Raw genomic sequence first — 18,013 nt, 5'->3', positions numbered from 1 at the left:
GTTGCTAGTGTAGATATGAGGTGTGGTGCATTTTCTGTTATTATCTTGTTATGAAAAGTGCGTACTGGAGAGAGATGTTTGAACCTCAAGAAAACACACACAATGCATCCACTTGTCACATTAATAAGACTCGTAAAACGTTTGTGCAACTGTTGACATATTTGTACGATTGAACGCATATGCAGGCTAGCTTTTTTTAAATACAGAAACGGTGCATTTTCCATATCAAGTTTAAACGTCTCATTTCGACATTCTTTCGATGGTAGCGTAGATAAGTTGTGACATTTCGAAGATATTTCCCACAGCAGTGTTGTGGCGAAATCACTTCTAAAAACGTCAATTCGATGGATTAAATATTGCACAGACCATGTTGTAATGAAACATAAATATCTGATAATGGATTGACAATCCTCTAATACCTGATCAGTAAATGTAAACCACTGGTGATTAGCGATAACAATCATGTTGCAAAAGTGGCAAGATTACGGAAATATGCAAATAAATCACATGGAAGGTAGGTATGGCGTATTTCTCGAGCCATTGAATCATTACCACTAGACGATTTATCATCTGCTTTTGGCTATAAGCATCATCTTAGTTAGCTCCTCATACTGTTCCTGTTTTCATATGCACCTGACCAAAGGATTTACACGCTCGGAACAGCTTCTTTTTTAATGACTTCTTAATTTTAAAAGATTTAAGGGTGGATACTTCCACTGGCGTCTAACTGAGCAGACGTCTAAGTTGGCGTCTAACTTTGCGTCTTACTGTTGGACGGAGACTTCCAAGCTAGATGCGTCTAAAGCTAGCTGTCGCCAGATAGACGCAACCGCCGTCCAGCTAGACGCGTCTATAGTTAGACGCGTCTAGCTAGACGCGAAATAGGCACAAAGTTGGGAGAGATGGGCATAAAGCGGCGGATAGTTTTCCTGGGTGAGTAGTGGATGCTTCTCAAGTAGCGTCTCAGTTTTCGTTAAACAATGCCAGTGACTTTTGTTCCTGTTTTCGTATATCCCTCGACTTCCATTCATTCATTTCCGTTTGTATTAATTAATTCATGCATAAACTCATTCATTTATTACTTTATTAACCCTCGCCCGCACATGGGGGGGGGGGGGAGGGTTGCCACCCCCAGGTAGTTTTTCTGCTCTGCACTCAACATCTTTAGAGCTTGAAGCCTGATTTTTCGTATAGCTGCTTCTCTATCCTTTCTTGATGTCTACTGAACATTTCAAGTTTCTGTGGTGCTTGGTTTCGGAGATATGACCTTGTTTTTTCAGGTCATGCATGACCCAAATGACCAATTCTCAAAATCTTGCGTTCGCTATGGGCCTTGTGAGCTTTTGACACCTGGATTTCTGTCTTTTTTTTTGCCAGTCTTACCTCCCACTTATCATGGAACATGTTGTTCGACGATGTACAGATGTCAAGGTCAGGGTCAAGGTCAACCTAGGTCATCCAAAATGACTGCGTTTTAGGCAAGCTGAATTTTCTTTTCGTGAAGTTTTTTGACTGCATTTTTGGTAAAAGCTTCTCAGATCATGATTTCATGTAATATGGACACATAAACAATCGGTGCACACATCATTATACACACAGACACACACAGACATACAAACACATATCATTGACCTTGACCTAACTTGACCTGAAATGACCTCAGCAGCAAAAACCTGATCGGATAGTGTGAAAAAGAGGTTCTAGCTGGCTTGGCACCAGAAAACGGCATCGTCATCGGTAGGTATATGATAAGCAGCGCACTTGATATCCAGCGGTGACCCAAAACAGCAACATTTTTTAGTTTGCCCTGACCTGGAAGGTCAATGACTGACCTGGGAAGGTAAAACTGGGTATTATTGGATTCGTCTCCTCCCAAAGAATCTTTTTGGTCTTTACCGCGAAGCTCTATCTCCAACAGGAACAAAATGCCGCAGGAGGGGGGGGGGGGTGGCAACCCCCCATGTGCGTTCTAGGATGGGAAATTGGCATGTGCGGGAGAGGGTTAATTCATTGTTTTTATGTTCATTCATTCATTCATTCATTCATTCATTTATTCATGCTTGCATGGTGCTTGTTCGGCAGTGGCACTGACAAACCTTACTTATGTCGGACAGCCTTGTTCCTCAAAACGAAATAATTGCCCTATGCACCCGTCAAAGGAGCAGTGGGCTATTTTCTAATCTTTCATAGCCCACTTGAGACATTAGAACCGATTCTACGCAACCATTATGTAGTTTACCTCTGCCGGCCACTTTCAAAGCCGTAGTTTTCGTAGTTCACCGTGTGGTGTCGCTGCTGTAGATGAGCCTGCGGTCGCAGGCATCACTCGGCGTACCCTTGTGGCCCACGACCACTTTCTGTTCAGCACGAAAATAAGGCAAGGCACGAATGTAAGGTCAATGACCTGACCCGAACATCAAGAAAATCAAAACCTGTAAGACCTTATTGAAGTGAGGTTTTATTAGGACATTTTGGGGTCTTGATTTCAACATTCGCCTTTGTTTGGAATTGGCTCACATAGGCGCGGGAGCCGGGGGGGCAGTGGGGGCAGCTTGCCCCCCCAACTCTGGGGCCGTGGGGGCGGTGCCCCCACAGCTTTGAGACGGAATACAACACTTTTTTTGCAAATGTTTTCTTTTTTTGTTGAAAAAGCCGAGGGGTGAAAAATAAGTGGCCTAAAACCGGTGAGAAAACTAGATTTGGGGGTACCCTAGGTTAATCTCTATTATGGTGTGCCCCCCCAGGCGGAAAGTAGTTCCCGCGCCCCTGTTGGCTCAGTATGGCATGTCTGTGCATCATGGTAGGTCGTGTAGGTAACCGGGTCAGGTCAGGTCAGGTGAGGTCAATTTTTAGGCGCCCAGCTGGTTAGTGGTTATTCTTCTAGGGAAAAACCACCATTGGTAGCTCTTCCACGTGTTACGATGGTTCCAAAAGTAGCTCCTAAATGCTTGAAATTACTAACTAAAAAGTCGAGAATTGATATCAGTTTTCAAAATACCACAGATGACAGAGGCTAGTGAACTTAACAAAGCTGATCGAGGTGAACAAATATCAATGCTTCTTAGACCTGATATTCTCGTGACCCCAACCCGGGCAGCAGAAGAGTCGATAGATTTTTGGTGACTCCGACTCTGACCCTGACTCTGGCTTTAAAAAACCAGCTCCGACTCCGACTCCGACTCCGGGCTGAACTGTCGACTCCAACCGACTCCAACTCCGACTCTGACTCCGCACCCCTGACCACTACAATCCATGGAAAACGTTATTCCACGCGACGACCTTTTATACAGCGTTTCTTATCTATTGTTACTTAAAAGTGTTTATTGTTTATAGGTTTTTGTGTGTTCTTATTTGTTATTCTGATGCGTTTTTTTTTTTCGTTAGCACAGGCAACGTGAACTCATGGTCCGATAGACAGTTTGTCGACGTGCTGGCTGCTTTTAGTCAGCCACAATCACGAGCGATTCGCTCATGGTCTGTCACAACGAATTCATAATTCACTGCCATCACGGCAATGTGCACGGTTCGATTAACCCATTCGCTCAACGTAACAGCCGTGGCCAATCGGCGCTCACGGCTACTCAGCTAACCGGAGTGCGCAATCAGCTGACTGCCGCCTCAGAGCGTCAGCTGGCGAACGCCCCTCATTGCGTCACTGTGTCAGAGACAGCGAATAGCGAGGGAGATTTAGACGGATGGTTAATGGGCATGTCTGTTTTTGGGAAGATGACATAGGACAATCCAGGCATTTCAAAGGATTGAGAAATGGCTGAGTCAGGTGAAGGAATGGATGAAAATAGTAAATATGTGAAATGTGAATGGAACATTTTAGATTGATTTTTCATAGCCAGCCCATGCCCAAAATGGCGAAACGGACACATTGTTATTATTTGTGACATTAAATGTCATGCCTGAAGTTAACTCAATGTTTTGACTTTTGATGCCTTATCATTGTCATACCTGCTGAAACATTCTGAAAATAACCATGGACCATGGTCTATTTTATGGTTCCATACAGGCGTTCACTAACAACACTTAACTGGTAATTGTCACTTTTTCATACACATATGCAAATTAGAAGCCGGCTAGTGTGACATCCTTGATCGAGAGAGAGAGAGGACTAGACCTCTGAATCAACTCCGGCTATGGAGATATGACGCTTGATATGCATCTGTTAGTCTGTACCTTTATGTCTGTCTGTGTCTCTCACTGCCTGCCAGTCAGTCTGTCTGCTCTGTTCTGACTTCTGTCCGTCTGCTTGCCCCCTTGCCTGTCAGTCTGTCTGCCTGTCTGTCTGTGATGTCTGTCCGCCTGTCTGCCTACTCTCCTGCCTGTCTAGCTGTCTGTCTGTCTGTCTGTCTGTCCGTCCGTTTGTACGCACGCGTTCCGGCCGGTCGGAACTGAGGCCGCCTCGGAAGGTCGCCCGCAGTCGCCCCGGGCACTGCTCTAGGAAGTGAAAGCTGACCGGCTGACCAGCGCGGCGGCGCATCAGTGGGGTAGGGAAGGGGAGGGGAGGGGTCACTGGCAGGGAGGCCGTAGTTTCCGAGGGTTGGGTAAGGTAAGGAACGAACAATGTGGATGTTCGGGGTGTGGACAGTAGGGGAGATAAAGTGGAGTAAGAAGAGTGAGATGAGGCAAGAGGTAGGGATGAGAGGGTAGGCTGGGATAGAGGGCGGACTGGGGAGTGGCGGCGGCTTCTCTACTACGTATCACGTGATACTCGGAAACGAACAGTGTTGCATTGTATGGTTGCATGCATTATCTAGGTTACGAGGGCAGCTGTTGGCAAGTGGTCATAGGGGTGAGGGAGGTGGCAAGTGTCGAAGTGGAAAGGAAGCAGTTGGCATCATCAGATGACATTGACGTCAGCATCAGCTGCCACATGTATATTTCTTTGTAAAGTGCACACGAGTAATGCCAGTAATCGTGCGGGAGAAACAAATCAGAGCTGGAGCTGCGCTGTTGTGCTGGAACGTGCAGATGATGGTTCTGGTCCACCGTCCAGGCTTACCTGGACCAGAACATCATTGGTCACATTTAGTCCAGGGGGTGTCGAAGTCTAGTAGGAAAATCTGGCAAATTCCCTGCGTGACGTCACGTCGGGGATGACCGACGGCACCTTGCACTGAAAGATACGGCAGAACGGCTATTTTTGAAAAATGATTAAAAATACTTTTGTGCTGTTATGACGCATAAAACGCTTATCAGCATGTTCCTCATCATGTGATAAAGGCATATCCGTGGTCGAAAATAGCTGAGCCCCTCCCAATTTCCAACCACCGACCTCATAAGCAAAGGATGTAAGCGTAATCCTTAAGGGCGACTTTCCTATACATATCCGTACATATGCGTCCTTATGGAAATCGGTAGTGTGGCGATTGGCGACGCGCGCGACATCTGTGTGGCGACCAAGTGGCGACTGTGGCGACACCTGGTGGCTGCTTTTCTGCTGTATGTAGGCATTGGGGTTTTGCCAGATGTGGTTCCTACTGCTACACCACTATGTTGACCCAATACTAGAAAAGTTATTTTGCTAGTAAAAGGCAAGCAAATTGAAAGTTGATTTATAAAATTGCTTATTTATAATTACGAGATAATAATAAAGAAATTTTGATTGAATAATTATTTAAATAATCAACCGTGAAACTATATTCTGGTAGGTTTAGTAGAAATAAGTCCGTGCAACCTTGTATTTAGGGCCTTGATTTAGTCTAGTCTTTGTTCGGCTCACAGTGTATATAAATACAGTGGCGGCAAATGCGCTTGGTCACGTGACCAAATCTGCACGTGCGGTTGTGGCGAGGGCACTTCCCGAAACTCTGGTGCCAACGGCCTCGCGGCGCCCATAGAGAATACATGGGACCTTTTCTTTTCAGACCTATCGTGTCTAAACCAAGCCATTTAGTGCAAGGATACGACTGGTTTGAGATTCAGTAGTCTTTTGGCTACAAGTTGGCATAAGAAACGTATTTTTATCGGCAAAATTCGCGAAGTACCAGGTGGTTTTCCGATACCCTGCACGCCTCCTTACCCCCGGCGGCCGACCGGAGGAGTCAGTAGCGCTCCACTCACGACTTTTGGCGATAGCTCAAAACACCTTACAGTTAGAGGGCTGCTATTTGGCACACCTTATCTTTGCTTCCATACGCATCTTTGGAAACCAATTGCATTTCCGTCTCAGGTCAGGTCACTGACTTATGACGTCACACGTGAACCTCTGCAATAGTCCCAAAATACCGAAACTTCGCAACGCCCTCGGTGCCAGAGGAGCTGTCACAGCGAGATGATACTTACAGGACCTAGTATCCTCTAGGAGTCTCAAAACTTGTATATCTCAGATTTCTCCTAGAGGTCACATGAGGTCAGGCCGATCGCGCGACGTCACCATTACAAGTCAATGGGGAAAATATGGAAACTGCAATTTTGACGCCGAGAATGATCTAAACCTAGCGCCAGTAGTAGACACCCGAGCTTCAGCGAGACACTCTATTGCAGCCGGACGAGCAGACGGATGCGCACAGCACGGCGCCAACACACACAATGCCGGCCCAGCCGGCCACGGTACATAGAATACTAGGTAACACCGGTTTGTCCGCTCAACACAGGGCCAATGGTCACCACTTTCTTCAGCTGACGTCTGTGACCTTGAGCTGACCTAGGATGATAAACAGCTGACAATTTAGGCCATTTGGAGCTCACTTGACAGCTGAAGAGCGTGATTTAAAATATAAATATTTGTCAGGCACTGACAAAAGACATTATTCACCAGTCATTTTTTAAGCACATTCTGTCATAAATTAGTTGACTCCCTCTGGTCTTCCACACGGCAGAAAATGCAAGTGCAAATTCTGCCGTCTTGAAGTGAGCCAAACGCTTATGATACACATGATCGTTTCTCTCAAATCACAACGGAAACTGCGAGAAAACAAGAGAGAGTCGGACTCTACAAATGAATGAATTTGGAAGAAAAATAGCTGTATTTTTTCCTGTGGAAATGTTGACTTTGAAAACATTGGCCATCAACTTTAAAATTGCCCCCAAATATGAAAATGTGTGAATTGACAAAACAGGCAATCTTGCTGTTTTTGCCCAAGTTTGTTCATGATTGAGAGAGATTCGATGCGAAAATGCACTGATATATACTTTTGAAAGCGAGGTCTCGATCAGTGTATTAATTTTGATTTTTAACTTAACGCTAGTCCCACTTTTCCCTCCAAGAAAATATATTTGTCAATTTTTCAATAATCATATTATGCGTCATTGCTTTAAAAATAAAGAGAGTCGGACCGTAATTCTTTCAAAATGACTGATCGTGCTCAATATCTATCGGAATATATCAACAGATTGGCCAGACTCATTGGCTAAATATGTTTAAATTGCATTTTTCTTACTTTCTGCAGAATTTCCTGCAAAATTTTACTGTAGTTTAAGCTGCGTTTCCTGCAGATTGTGTTCACAGACCAATGGGAGACAAGTATTTCTTCATCAACAGGTTTATTCGCCATCAATTGGTCTAGCTGGTGTTTTTCGTATGCGCAGCTTATGTCACAGCTGCGTAAGAACACGTTCGCTTTAAATCATTATGGGTATTTCTTTTCGGAATATCAAAGGTCAATGTTGATGTGTTTGGTGTTTCATAAGATTTGTGGTGGCGGGATTATCGTCATTAACTAATTACTTGATATCAGATTTTAATTGGGAGTGATGTAATTCCCGCACGACTGTTGACTTTCATTGTAATTGCCTGAGCTGGTTCCTGGGCCGCCTCAGATAGCAGGATGGTGTGTCAAGTATCAACTTGACAGGAAGGTGGGTACCCAGACACTGAAATTTCTGTGTAATTTGCGCCAGAAATTAGGTACCTATTTGTGCAAAAATTAAACCCTTTTTATATAAAGCACATGTGCACATCCACCGATCAAGGCTATATCAAGGCTATGGCGTCTGCCGCCATGCGCCGAATTCGGCGCATGCAAAGTTACCTACGCCGGACATGCGCTGAAATTTTTGGCGCAATCCCGCCACTATGCCGGACATATAAGGCATAACGTGTATTATTTCCAGTCTGGTACAAAAAAATCAAACCTTACCTAACCCCATGTTGCATGTTCATATGAACTGTAGATCAGATATTTTTTTTTTAAAAATACCCATCTTTCATCCTTTCAGCATACCTACAACCTACTAAACAGCCTTGGTATCAACCTAGCATTCATACTTTATCTGCACATACATATTGATATATGTGGTATGTTTTGTTCAGTAGGTTATATGTAGTAGGTCAGCCGTCAGGTGCCTTCATAGTTCATGCTATCATTTGTCATGCTTTGATTTCAGATGGTGTCTTGTGGGCTTTATAGTGGGCTTTGTGGCCCTCGTGCAAGGGTTAAGTGGTGATGCACATAATGCAATGTGTTTTTTCCATGGGCGCAGGAACCTCACGTAAAGTTTGGGGGGGGGGGGGGGGCAGAGAACTTCAATGTCACTTTGTGGGAACCGTAATACCCCTATGAACAAATTCTTTGCAGTTTCGTGCTCATCTCACCTTGCCGAACCATTTCTTGCTCTTAGTTTTGAATTTAAATGAAAAATAAATATTTTATTTTAAAAATTAGCATAGCTGAAAAGTGGGGGCATGTCCCCCCCCCTCCGCTCCTACGCCTATGGTTTTTCTTAATGGTACAAATCATCCACATTCATATGTGAAGGGTAGGTAGCTACCTACAGAACCAAATCAATGCCTCAATTGCTCATTGTTTTCTTACAATAAGTCCCTCCTCTGCCAATCGCACTAAAGTATCTACTGTCACAATGCAGTGTGCGTCATGATTTCTCAACTCTATGCTTACAATATATTTCCATTTGTCAATCACATATTGTTTTTTTTTTACAGGCTTTCCGGTTATGACTGAGGCCGGCATCTCACCTGTCCTGGCTACGCCAAATCACTGCGGATGCCGGATGCCGAGGACCGGAGAGCCAACCGCTTTGAGGCGTGAGCTCTGTGGCGTGGCTCGAGTGACGGCTACGGCGCCGTCGACCTGGTTGAATAGCTGGGGCCTGGACGAGGGTGCCCTTAGTACGGTGGCCAATCGGTTACGTCCGAGGGGCGCTCGAACACGCTGCCGTCGCGTGGCTGCCGGCGGCCGCCCCCTCGCACGTGAATCTTCTGGAGCGAGGACTGCGAGAGGCGGCCGCATCATCACCTGTCCTGTGTCCGCGCTCAACACCGTGCCACGCACTAATGGCGGAAGCCCGACTTTCTCCGATGGAGGAGAGAAGCTGGACGCTGGCTGCCAGGCTGCTGGGGAGGGCGCTGGCTCTGCCATCAGGGGACCCCCTGCGCGCGACCGCCAAGGCCTCGGCACCGGCGCGCCTGTCTTCGGTCCGAGGCTGGAGATTGCGAGGCCGCCAGGCCTGGGCGAGAGCGAGAATCCCACCGTGTCAACAGACGGCTGGCGTCACCTTCCGGTTGGACGTGTGCCCGATCCGGGCTGGGGCCACGGCGGCGGAAAGGGAAAGCGTGGCTACGCTGCACCTCGCGTTCCTGCCCCTGTGTGCTGTCCGGCTTTGGACGGACGGATCTGCGGAGGGCGGAGTCTTCAGGTGCTGGGCGGAAGCCGTGCTGGTCTGGCTGTATTTGTATTTACATTTAAGAGCGATCCACATACAAAGTGCGTGGCGATTACTGCTCAGAATCCGTATCCGCGGCTGCTGATCTAATCATTCAAAACATTTGCACATTCACTCACGTCAAAACAAGGACAAGGCTGAACGAACTACGAAGAGGCCGAGGAACTGCGGGCCCCGGCCGGAGAACTGTGCTTTAGCTACCGCGCGGAGATGGTGGCGCTGGTGACCGGTCCGGAGACCCTACTCGGAAGAGACAGAGACCAGGACCTGCGTTCCGTACCTATCTGCTAACTGTGCGGTGGTGCTGGTGTAGTGCAGCATTTTTGGATGGATAGCTACATTTCACGATTAAATAGCTGTTACGTTTCAGTGCAGGTGGCGTGACGAACAATGTGGTAGTTATCTGTTGGCCACTTCTGCGGCCGCTGCTATTTCCTACTCGAAGGCGGGCGCGCTGTTTGGCTGGGCCGCCAGGATGTTCCCATTATGTGTCGACGACAAAGCGAGTGTATTCGTGTTCTTTTAACCCTCGCCCGTAAACGGCGATCTGCCACCTTCGCCCATGCAGGGGGGGGGTTGGTGCGACCCCCCCTTGGTGTTTGAAAACGGAGCGTCGTAGAGCTTAGCGGAAAAGACCAACGGATTGCTCTCGCCGAGGTCTCGCGATTGGTGGTATATTTTTTGGTCCTAGGTCAACATTTGACCTACTTTTGACCGGTCAAAGGTCAAATTTTCGGAAAAATAGACTTTTTTCAACTTTCGGCGGCGATTGCGGCAAAACGGTGGGAGATATCGACTTGAAACCTTCACTATCGTGTTCCTTGATCAATTCTCTATCGTTTGGTATGTATTTCGTTTCCCTAGCTCTAAAAATGGCGCGTTGGGAGCGCCGGAAGTCGGCAAGGTCACAGTCGGCGGCAGAAATTCGAAAAATCAAAATTTAAATTTTTGAAATCTGATTGTATTTTTGGATTTGGGAGGTCCATTTGCTCCCTATAGAAGCTAATATTGCTGCATATTCCCATTGAGGTGACAAGAATTAGCAAAATAGTGGTTCGGGCGCTTTTCAAAAATAGTACCGGACGCTGTTCCTCTTGTGACGTCATAGCTCCGTGACCTGACCTGACTTGGTCAAGTTTCTTATACCATATGATAGCCAATACTTGCCCCAACATGCATGGGAAGTTTCATCACGATCCATCAACCGATCTCCGTACCACCGGCAGGAAACCTCGGGCGTTGGCACTCAGTTTGTGAAAATCCGGCCGGAGGCTGTTCCCTTTGTGACGTCATAATAACTCCGTGACCTGACATGACCCGGTCAAATTTTTTTTATCAAAAGATGCGCAAGGTTTGCCCCATAAGGTACCCAAAATTTGGCGGCGCTGCGCGCCGCCGTTTTTGCACTATTTCCGAAAAACCTCAGGGGGGGTTGCACCAACCCCCCCCCCTACATGGGCGAGGGTTAATGCACAGAGGTCTGTTGTATATTTGAAGTTTTATTTTAAGTTGACGATTGCGAAGGGCAGATTCATCTTCTCTCTTTCATTTGTGTTGCCACTTTATCGTTCATGTTTGTTATAAGTGTCCATGCGGCTTGGTTGTCATCTTTATTCCTGATGTATTTTATTTTACGAACATGCTGGTGATCAATGCAATACACTTTTGGTTAATAATGCTGCTTTAGCTCTGATCCTTTGTGGTATGTCTTGACTGTACTACTGCGATAGCGATTTTTCCTCACCAAAATATGCAGGCAACCAATGTAAATGCTGCCAAAAGTTTGTCATTACGTGATGTATCTAAAAAACATCGAGTTCCTGAACGTGGTCGTGTACTACGTAACCGGAAACACAATAGGACGCAGAATTCTGTGAAGCAAAACTACAGAAGTGAGGCTGGCCACGCCAAAATCAAGTGAGATATGTCTAGCCTTTCTTCAGCCGCCAAGGCTTCGATAGACTATCCCCGGGTTCGGTGTCTCTCGAACTACGAAGATTTAACGTCGTCCGGCCAATCCTGGTTAAGGTCAGCGGGGATTTAGCTGTGGTTATGGAACAGGATTGGCCGTCCGAGAGACTCCGAACCTGGGGTATGTTGCAGCACAGCTATGTCGACCGAGTGTCGTCGCAAGCTGCACCACTAGACGAGAACAAATAAAACCGTCCCGTCCTAGGCTGACTAGGCTTAGCTAGGTGGCAGCACAGTCGCGCCGGCAGGGGGCAGTGCCACAACCAGCCGACTGATATTTTCGTGTGACGTCAGAACCGGTGCCTCCCTGCAGCCGGCGGTCACTCGAGGCGCTCACGCTCTCGGCAGGTCACCCTAACACTAGTGACTCATGTTACCACCAGGTGGCTAGACCAGCGCACAGCGGGCGCGGGCTGGCGTGACCACTTTTTTTCTTAGTAAATAAAAGAAACCTTTCTCAAAATACAGGTGCAACATTGCACAAGAACATACTGCAAAAGGCAAACGCAGACAACGCTAACTAGACACAGGCGCAAATAAGTAACAAAGAAATGCGTGATTGAGTAAATAACAGAATAAACGCAAAACAAGGCATCGGTTCATAGCATTGCAGGGAACTAACGGAGGGACACTACATAATCTTTCAAATGACCCGGTAATCTAGTTTGACGTCGCGGGCGGCCGGCGGCCAGGGACGGCGGAGCAGGGGGAGGGGGTAGCGGAGCAGGTAGAGAGGACGTCGGCACCCCAGAGACAGGCTGACGAGGTGTGGGAACGATGGCGATCTCAGCAGGAATAGGGGACGATGAATCAGCTGCAGGAGGGGTAGTATCGTCATCTGATGACTCGTCACCAGAAACGGGCTTCAGCTCCTCCACAGCACAGGGCACGAGCAGGCACTCACTCAGACGGAACTGGTACTCTTTGGAACGGAGTTGCGAGCAAGCGAACTTACGAACAGAGCACCATTCACCATCAACAGCCGTGACCAGATATCGAGGACGAGCTCTAGTTTTGTCGCGGTCTCCGGCATGGTAAATCAGATCGCCGGGGGCAGGCTGCACAGGGGGCACACGGCGATGAGTACGAGACTTTGACTTGTAATCATATGGATGATTTTGGACTCTAGACGCATAGCGCTGAGCGATAAGCTCACGGTCAGAGATGCTGAGAGCGGAAAGCGTGTACTGATCACGCGCATAGAACATTTCGAATGAGGACATACCACCGAGACGAAGGCGGGAGTTCAGACGCGAAGTGGCGATAGCCAGGGTCGCCAGTGAGATCGCGCCGCCATCAGGATTGATGCGCCTTAACTCACTGCGCAGCTCGCCGATGGCATGTTCAGCGGACGGGTTCTTGTTCTTGTTATGCACACGACCGACCTCCAAGCGGATGCCAACCTTCTTGAGGGCGTCACTGGAGGACAGAGAGACGAAACATGGAGCTGGATCAACGCGCACCGTGACAGGAGGCCCGTCAACAGCTCGCAGACACAAGCAGAGAGAGATTAAAGCTGCTTCAATGGTAGCAGCACGCTCATCACTGACAAAACAAGTGAGTGTGTGCGATGTGACGGTTTCACGAACTACTAAAATCAACTGACGCTCATGGTGCATGATGTCTGCGGCATATGATACTCCCACGGCTGGGGGAGGGGATGTGGAGCTCTCCACGAGCGGCAAAGTGAGCTTTTTCAGCGCGGCACAAGAATGACAGCTGGCATATAACCTTGCCAGATGTGCATCCAAATCGAGCACATAAAAGTAGCGTGAGAACACCTGTTTCAGTTGATGCTGAGTAGGATGTTGGAGTTTTATGTGCAACGCACACAGGAGACCAGCAGCCACCTGACGGGAGACAACTATGAGCTCTCTGGACGGAGAGAAAGGTTCGTCACGTTTGACAACCAGCAGACCATCTCTAGCGATGGAGACGGTCTGCAGATACCGTTTGACGTCACGGATTTTAGTCTGTTTCCGTGAAGGCCGCGTGCCCTGAGATAGGTGAGCCTTGGTGCGACGCAAATCTGCACAATCCTGTTGGATCGTGAGCCATGACTGGCGCCCTGTGAAGGGCAGACGGCACGATCCAGACATGACGTCACTGACAGAAATATGGCGGACTGTGGCCTCCTCCATGCGAGACACAAATGAACAAATCTGGCACGCTGCATCGAGACATGGAGGGGCATTTCTGCTCGAGAAGTCACTGGGAAGGTTCGCAGAGCCTGCGAGGTGGCGCACAGATATGCAATAGCGACTGATGGTCGAAAGGAATGTAGATACACGAGGACTCGCAGAAAATTCCCCGCAGCCCAGCTTATCGAATGCCTGCACGCAAGGCTTGCTGTCGGTTAGCACACAGACGTGAGACGAGGCCTGGCTAATAAAAGGTGCAAAGTGCTTTACCGCCGTGGCGATAGCGAGAGCCTCGATTTCACATGGAAGCCAGTTGATCTGGTGTTTGCGTAGCTGTGCGCTGAAAAAGCCAGCTAGCATGGTACGCCCCTGCCGCGTCACATACAGCGTCGCACCGATACCGTGAAGTTTGCTGGACCCGTCAGTGACAATCCAGAGATCGTCCGAAGGGCGCGGTATAACGACGGCACGGTGATGCTGCAGGGCCGACTGAGCCCGCTGGAAGGTGGATAACAGCTCGTCTGTCCACACGATCACCTCAGATGACTCGCGGCCGGCACAAACTGCGTCCAGCGGAGACATGTAGTGTGCCGTCCCCTTCACGACTCTGCTGAGAACCTTGTAAGCACCGATAAAGCTACGAAGGTTCTTTACCGTGCGAGGGGGTTCCGCGGAGGTCAGTGTCGAAACACGGTGCGGACTGGCAGAAAGCTGACCGTCAGACCAGACCCAGCCGAGAATGGTGACGGAGCGAGGGCAGATGACCGTCTTTGAGGGAGAAAGACGGAGGTCACAGTGGTCGAGTGCCTGTAGAACCAGGCGCCACATCTCGAGCGCCTCCCCAGGTGTGGCACCGCCACAAAAGAGGTCGTCAGCGATTTTGGCGACCTTGCCATCCTGGATGAGGTCACCGAGAACACGGCTCATGAGTTCCTCCAGAGCCGATTCCGAACCAGGCAATCCCATGGCACAGCGGGTGTATACACGAACACCTTTGAATGGTGTAACCACCCCGCAGTACTTCAGACTCGAGCGTGCCAAGGGCACCTGGAAGTATGCCTTCGTCAAGTCGGTCACGATGATGTACCTCCAGCTACCAATAATGCGTAAGGTGGACTCAACGTCCGGGAGCAGCGAGGGCTGAGGCTTACAAAAGCGACCTACAGTGGTGAAATCTGTGACGAGGCGACTTCCGCCGCTAGGCTTTTTTACCAGAAAGGAGGGGTGGACATATTCCACCGCCACGCCAACATCCTCAGGCTTTCTGACGACACCGAGGGCCTCCAGTTCGTCGAACTTCGACTGAAGTTCAGACAGCCGCTGACGGTTATACTGAGGCAAATGGCCTCTGCGCTGAGGAGGTTGGACCGCGCCGATGTTCACAGTTCCGTGAATGTCTCCAACAGCGCCGTTGTAGCCAGGGAAAACAGGCTCAAACACCGAGTCATACTGCGCGATAGTAGCAGCAAACTCGGCCCTTACAGAGTCCGAAAGCAGTCCATGAGGATCAATGGACACCAGAGTGGCTGAGGAGCCCGGCGGAGACTGTGGAGGTGCCGGAGAGCAGGCTGGCGCCGGAGAGATCACGGGTGGTGACGATACGGAAAATATTTTGCAGAAATGAGAGTTTTTCTGCAGCCTAAGAGGTGAGCCGGTGTTGTTTGGCACACGAATTTTGCCGTCAACCACAGCGGTAACAGCTGGACTAGGCCATGGACCGGACCCAGGATCCTGGACGGGAGAGGAGGCCCACGGCTCGACGGACACGGCGACGTCACGGTCTATGTCAGCAACCTCCAGCTCGATGAAGTCACCGGGCCACAGAGTTACTGACCGAGATGGAGAGCGGATCAAACAGCTCGCAGGACGTGGAGAGGGCTGGTTGGAGACATGAGAACGGGCACGGTAGAGGAAGATGACGTCACCTCCGATGGATACCGAGCCATCCGCGGGCCGCACAGACACATCGTTTCGGGACATAAAGGGAGTGCCGGCAAGGACCTCGACGTCAAGGTCCTGAACCACCAGAGCCTGAAGGGTCATCTCAAGGGAGCCACGATGCAATATCAGAGTTGTTTCTCCAATTACGTTGAGCTTAGAGTGACCATCAGCCTGAAAGGCATTCTGAGTCGTCTTTGAGATAGGGGCTCCGACTAAAACGGCTACTGTGTCACGAATCAAGTTAATTTCCGCGCCCGAGTCGAGAGTCAGGCGGAGAGGGACCGACCCACAGTGCACGGGTAAAAACGGCGAAGGCTCGGGCTGGATGCGACGCGCGGGAACATCGGACGAATCATTGATATTGTCACGAACACACTCATTGACCTCATTGACAGCTGAATCATGACCATAGTCAATCACACCAGTAGATGAAGACTCGGGTTTAGTGCAACTGCCCATCTCAAGCTCTGAATACGTATCTACCTCATCACTAGAGGCAACACATACCTGGTTGTCAGAGTCCGTCTGTGAGAGGCGAGATGCACCCTCAGAGTCCAAGTCCTCACAGAGGTCGTCGCATCCGGCGATGAGACGTACGCCAGCCATGAAGCGACGATCCTCGATGGGCAAGAAGCGGCAGCGACTCAAAAAGTGCGAGTCGGCACCTGGACGACCGGCCGCCACGCAGAGTGCACATGCACGCGAACGCTGACCGCGGCCGCCGCGCCGCTCACTCCCAGACAGGTCAGCCGAACCGGACCGGCCGCCGCCGAGCGCAGGGGCGGAGCGGCCGGCAGCCGGCGCGGGCCGACCGCCGGCGGGCACGGCCGCTGGCCGGCCCGCAGAGGCGGATCCAGCCAGCTGATTGCGGGGGCGAACTTGCTGGAAACTGGCGATTGCAGAACGCAAAACTTGCGCGTGTTCTCCAGACTGCAGCTCAGCGAGAAGAGAGTCGATAGACTGACTGATTTCCGGCTTCAGAGATGCCAGGGTACGGGTTCGCAACTCCGGGCCGTAACGCTGCTTGACGAGGGCCGGAAGGCGCGGATGCAGTAGCGAGAGCCAGTGTAGGACGATGAAGTTCTCCAGAGATGGCGACATGTCCTCATCCGACGACGGCAGGAGGCCGTGATGAGTGACGTCATGGTCGGACTTCAGCAAATTGTCCTCGGCGAACGCCATAAGCCGCTGGAACAGATCCTCCGGTCGTTCGTCAGATTGCAGCTGAATTGCAGCGAAATCAAGCAAATGAGAGCCTGATGACTGGAATCCAAAGTGAAGCCGGATTGACTGCCAGATCTGCTGCAGCGACGTGGAGTTTTTCACAATGGAGTTGCGAGCGATGATCGGGCAGAAATTGGCAATCTGCCCTAACATGAGCTCGAGCTGGACTGTCTTCTGAGCGGCGGTGAGACGACTGGAGGCGGGGACGTTCGAGCTGTCGTCGGAGAAGCCACGTGTCGGACAGTCAGCCGTCTTCTTTTGCCACACGACTCCCTGCTCGAGAAACTTTGCGAAAATACTATCGAGCGACAGGGTATAGAGCAGGTTTTGGCGCCAACTCTCGAATGACGTAATTGTCTCGTCTTTCGTCAGTGACCACTGCTTCGGGGCACGGACGCCCGCCATCTTGGCTCCAAGTCCGGTGCGTAGAGCGCTGGCGATGCAGATTGAGCAAAGCTCGCTGATCCTTGCAGAGGAGAAGCAATGTCTTGCGTGGCACTAGGAGAGGTGGGCAAAGGCGCTGCCACCACGCCAGTAGTAGACACCCGAGCTTCAGCGAGACACTCTATTGCAGCCGGACGAGCAGACGGATGCGCACAGCACGGCGCCAACACACACAATGCCGGCCCAGCCGGCGGTCACTCGAGGCGCTCACGCTCTCGGCAGGTCACCCTAACACTAGTGACTCATGTTACCACCAGGTGGCTAGACCAGCGCACAGCGGGCGCGGGCTGGCGTAGCTCAAGCACATGGAATCGCAATTTCATGCAATTCTTGCAATGTCCAATGCTTCACTTTTGCATCTTTAACCTCGCGTGACGTCATTCATGACATCACAAATGTCACAAGTTTTTTCGTCAATAACTCCTGATAAAATTGAGCTGGCAAGTCGGAAAAGTCGCCAATAGACTCGGGAAGACCTACCGAATCGAATGATATGCGATATAACCTCCTCCGACCAAGTTCGTGACCTGAGTGCCTCTGACCTGGCTTTGATCCGATGTGAACACCTTATGTTGACCCCACCCAAACAAAAGTGTATGTACCATTTTGACGCACCGGAGCATGACAAACATGATGGTACTAAAATAGCGACTCTGCGC

General features: G+C 49.8%; 1 protein-coding gene across 1 annotated transcript; it reads right to left on the bottom strand.

Moving 5' to 3' along the window:
* Nucleotides 1–12,111: 12,111 nt before the first annotated feature.
* On the bottom strand, nt 12,112–17,641 carry LOC122374174. Its single transcript, XM_043352772.1, has 2 exons — nt 16,194–17,641; nt 12,112–13,023 (listed from the first exon to the last, which is right to left on the bottom strand). The coding sequence occupies exons 1-2, from the start codon at nt 17,313–17,315 to the stop codon at nt 13,021–13,023; spliced, it is 1,125 nt and encodes a 374-aa protein (XP_043208707.1). The 5' UTR covers nt 17,316–17,641; the 3' UTR covers nt 12,112–13,020.
* Between the last annotated feature and the right edge of the window lie 372 nt (nt 17,642–18,013).

Source organism: Amphibalanus amphitrite, unplaced genomic scaffold (assembly GCF_019059575.1).
Source record: "Amphibalanus amphitrite isolate SeventyFive unplaced genomic scaffold, NRLGWU_Aamphi_draft 001615F_arrow, whole genome shotgun sequence".
NCBI lineage: Eukaryota > Metazoa > Arthropoda > Thecostraca > Balanomorpha > Balanidae > Amphibalanus > Amphibalanus amphitrite.
Note: the sequence above shows the minus strand (reverse complement) of the source record. Positions and strands in the feature narration are given on the sequence as shown.

What these genes read in the sequence shown, in the direction of transcription:
- LOC122374174 (XM_043352772.1), bottom strand. Translation starts at nt 17,315, where the DNA reads ATGGCGGGCGTCCGTGCCCCGAAGCAGTGGTCACTGACGAAAGACGAG.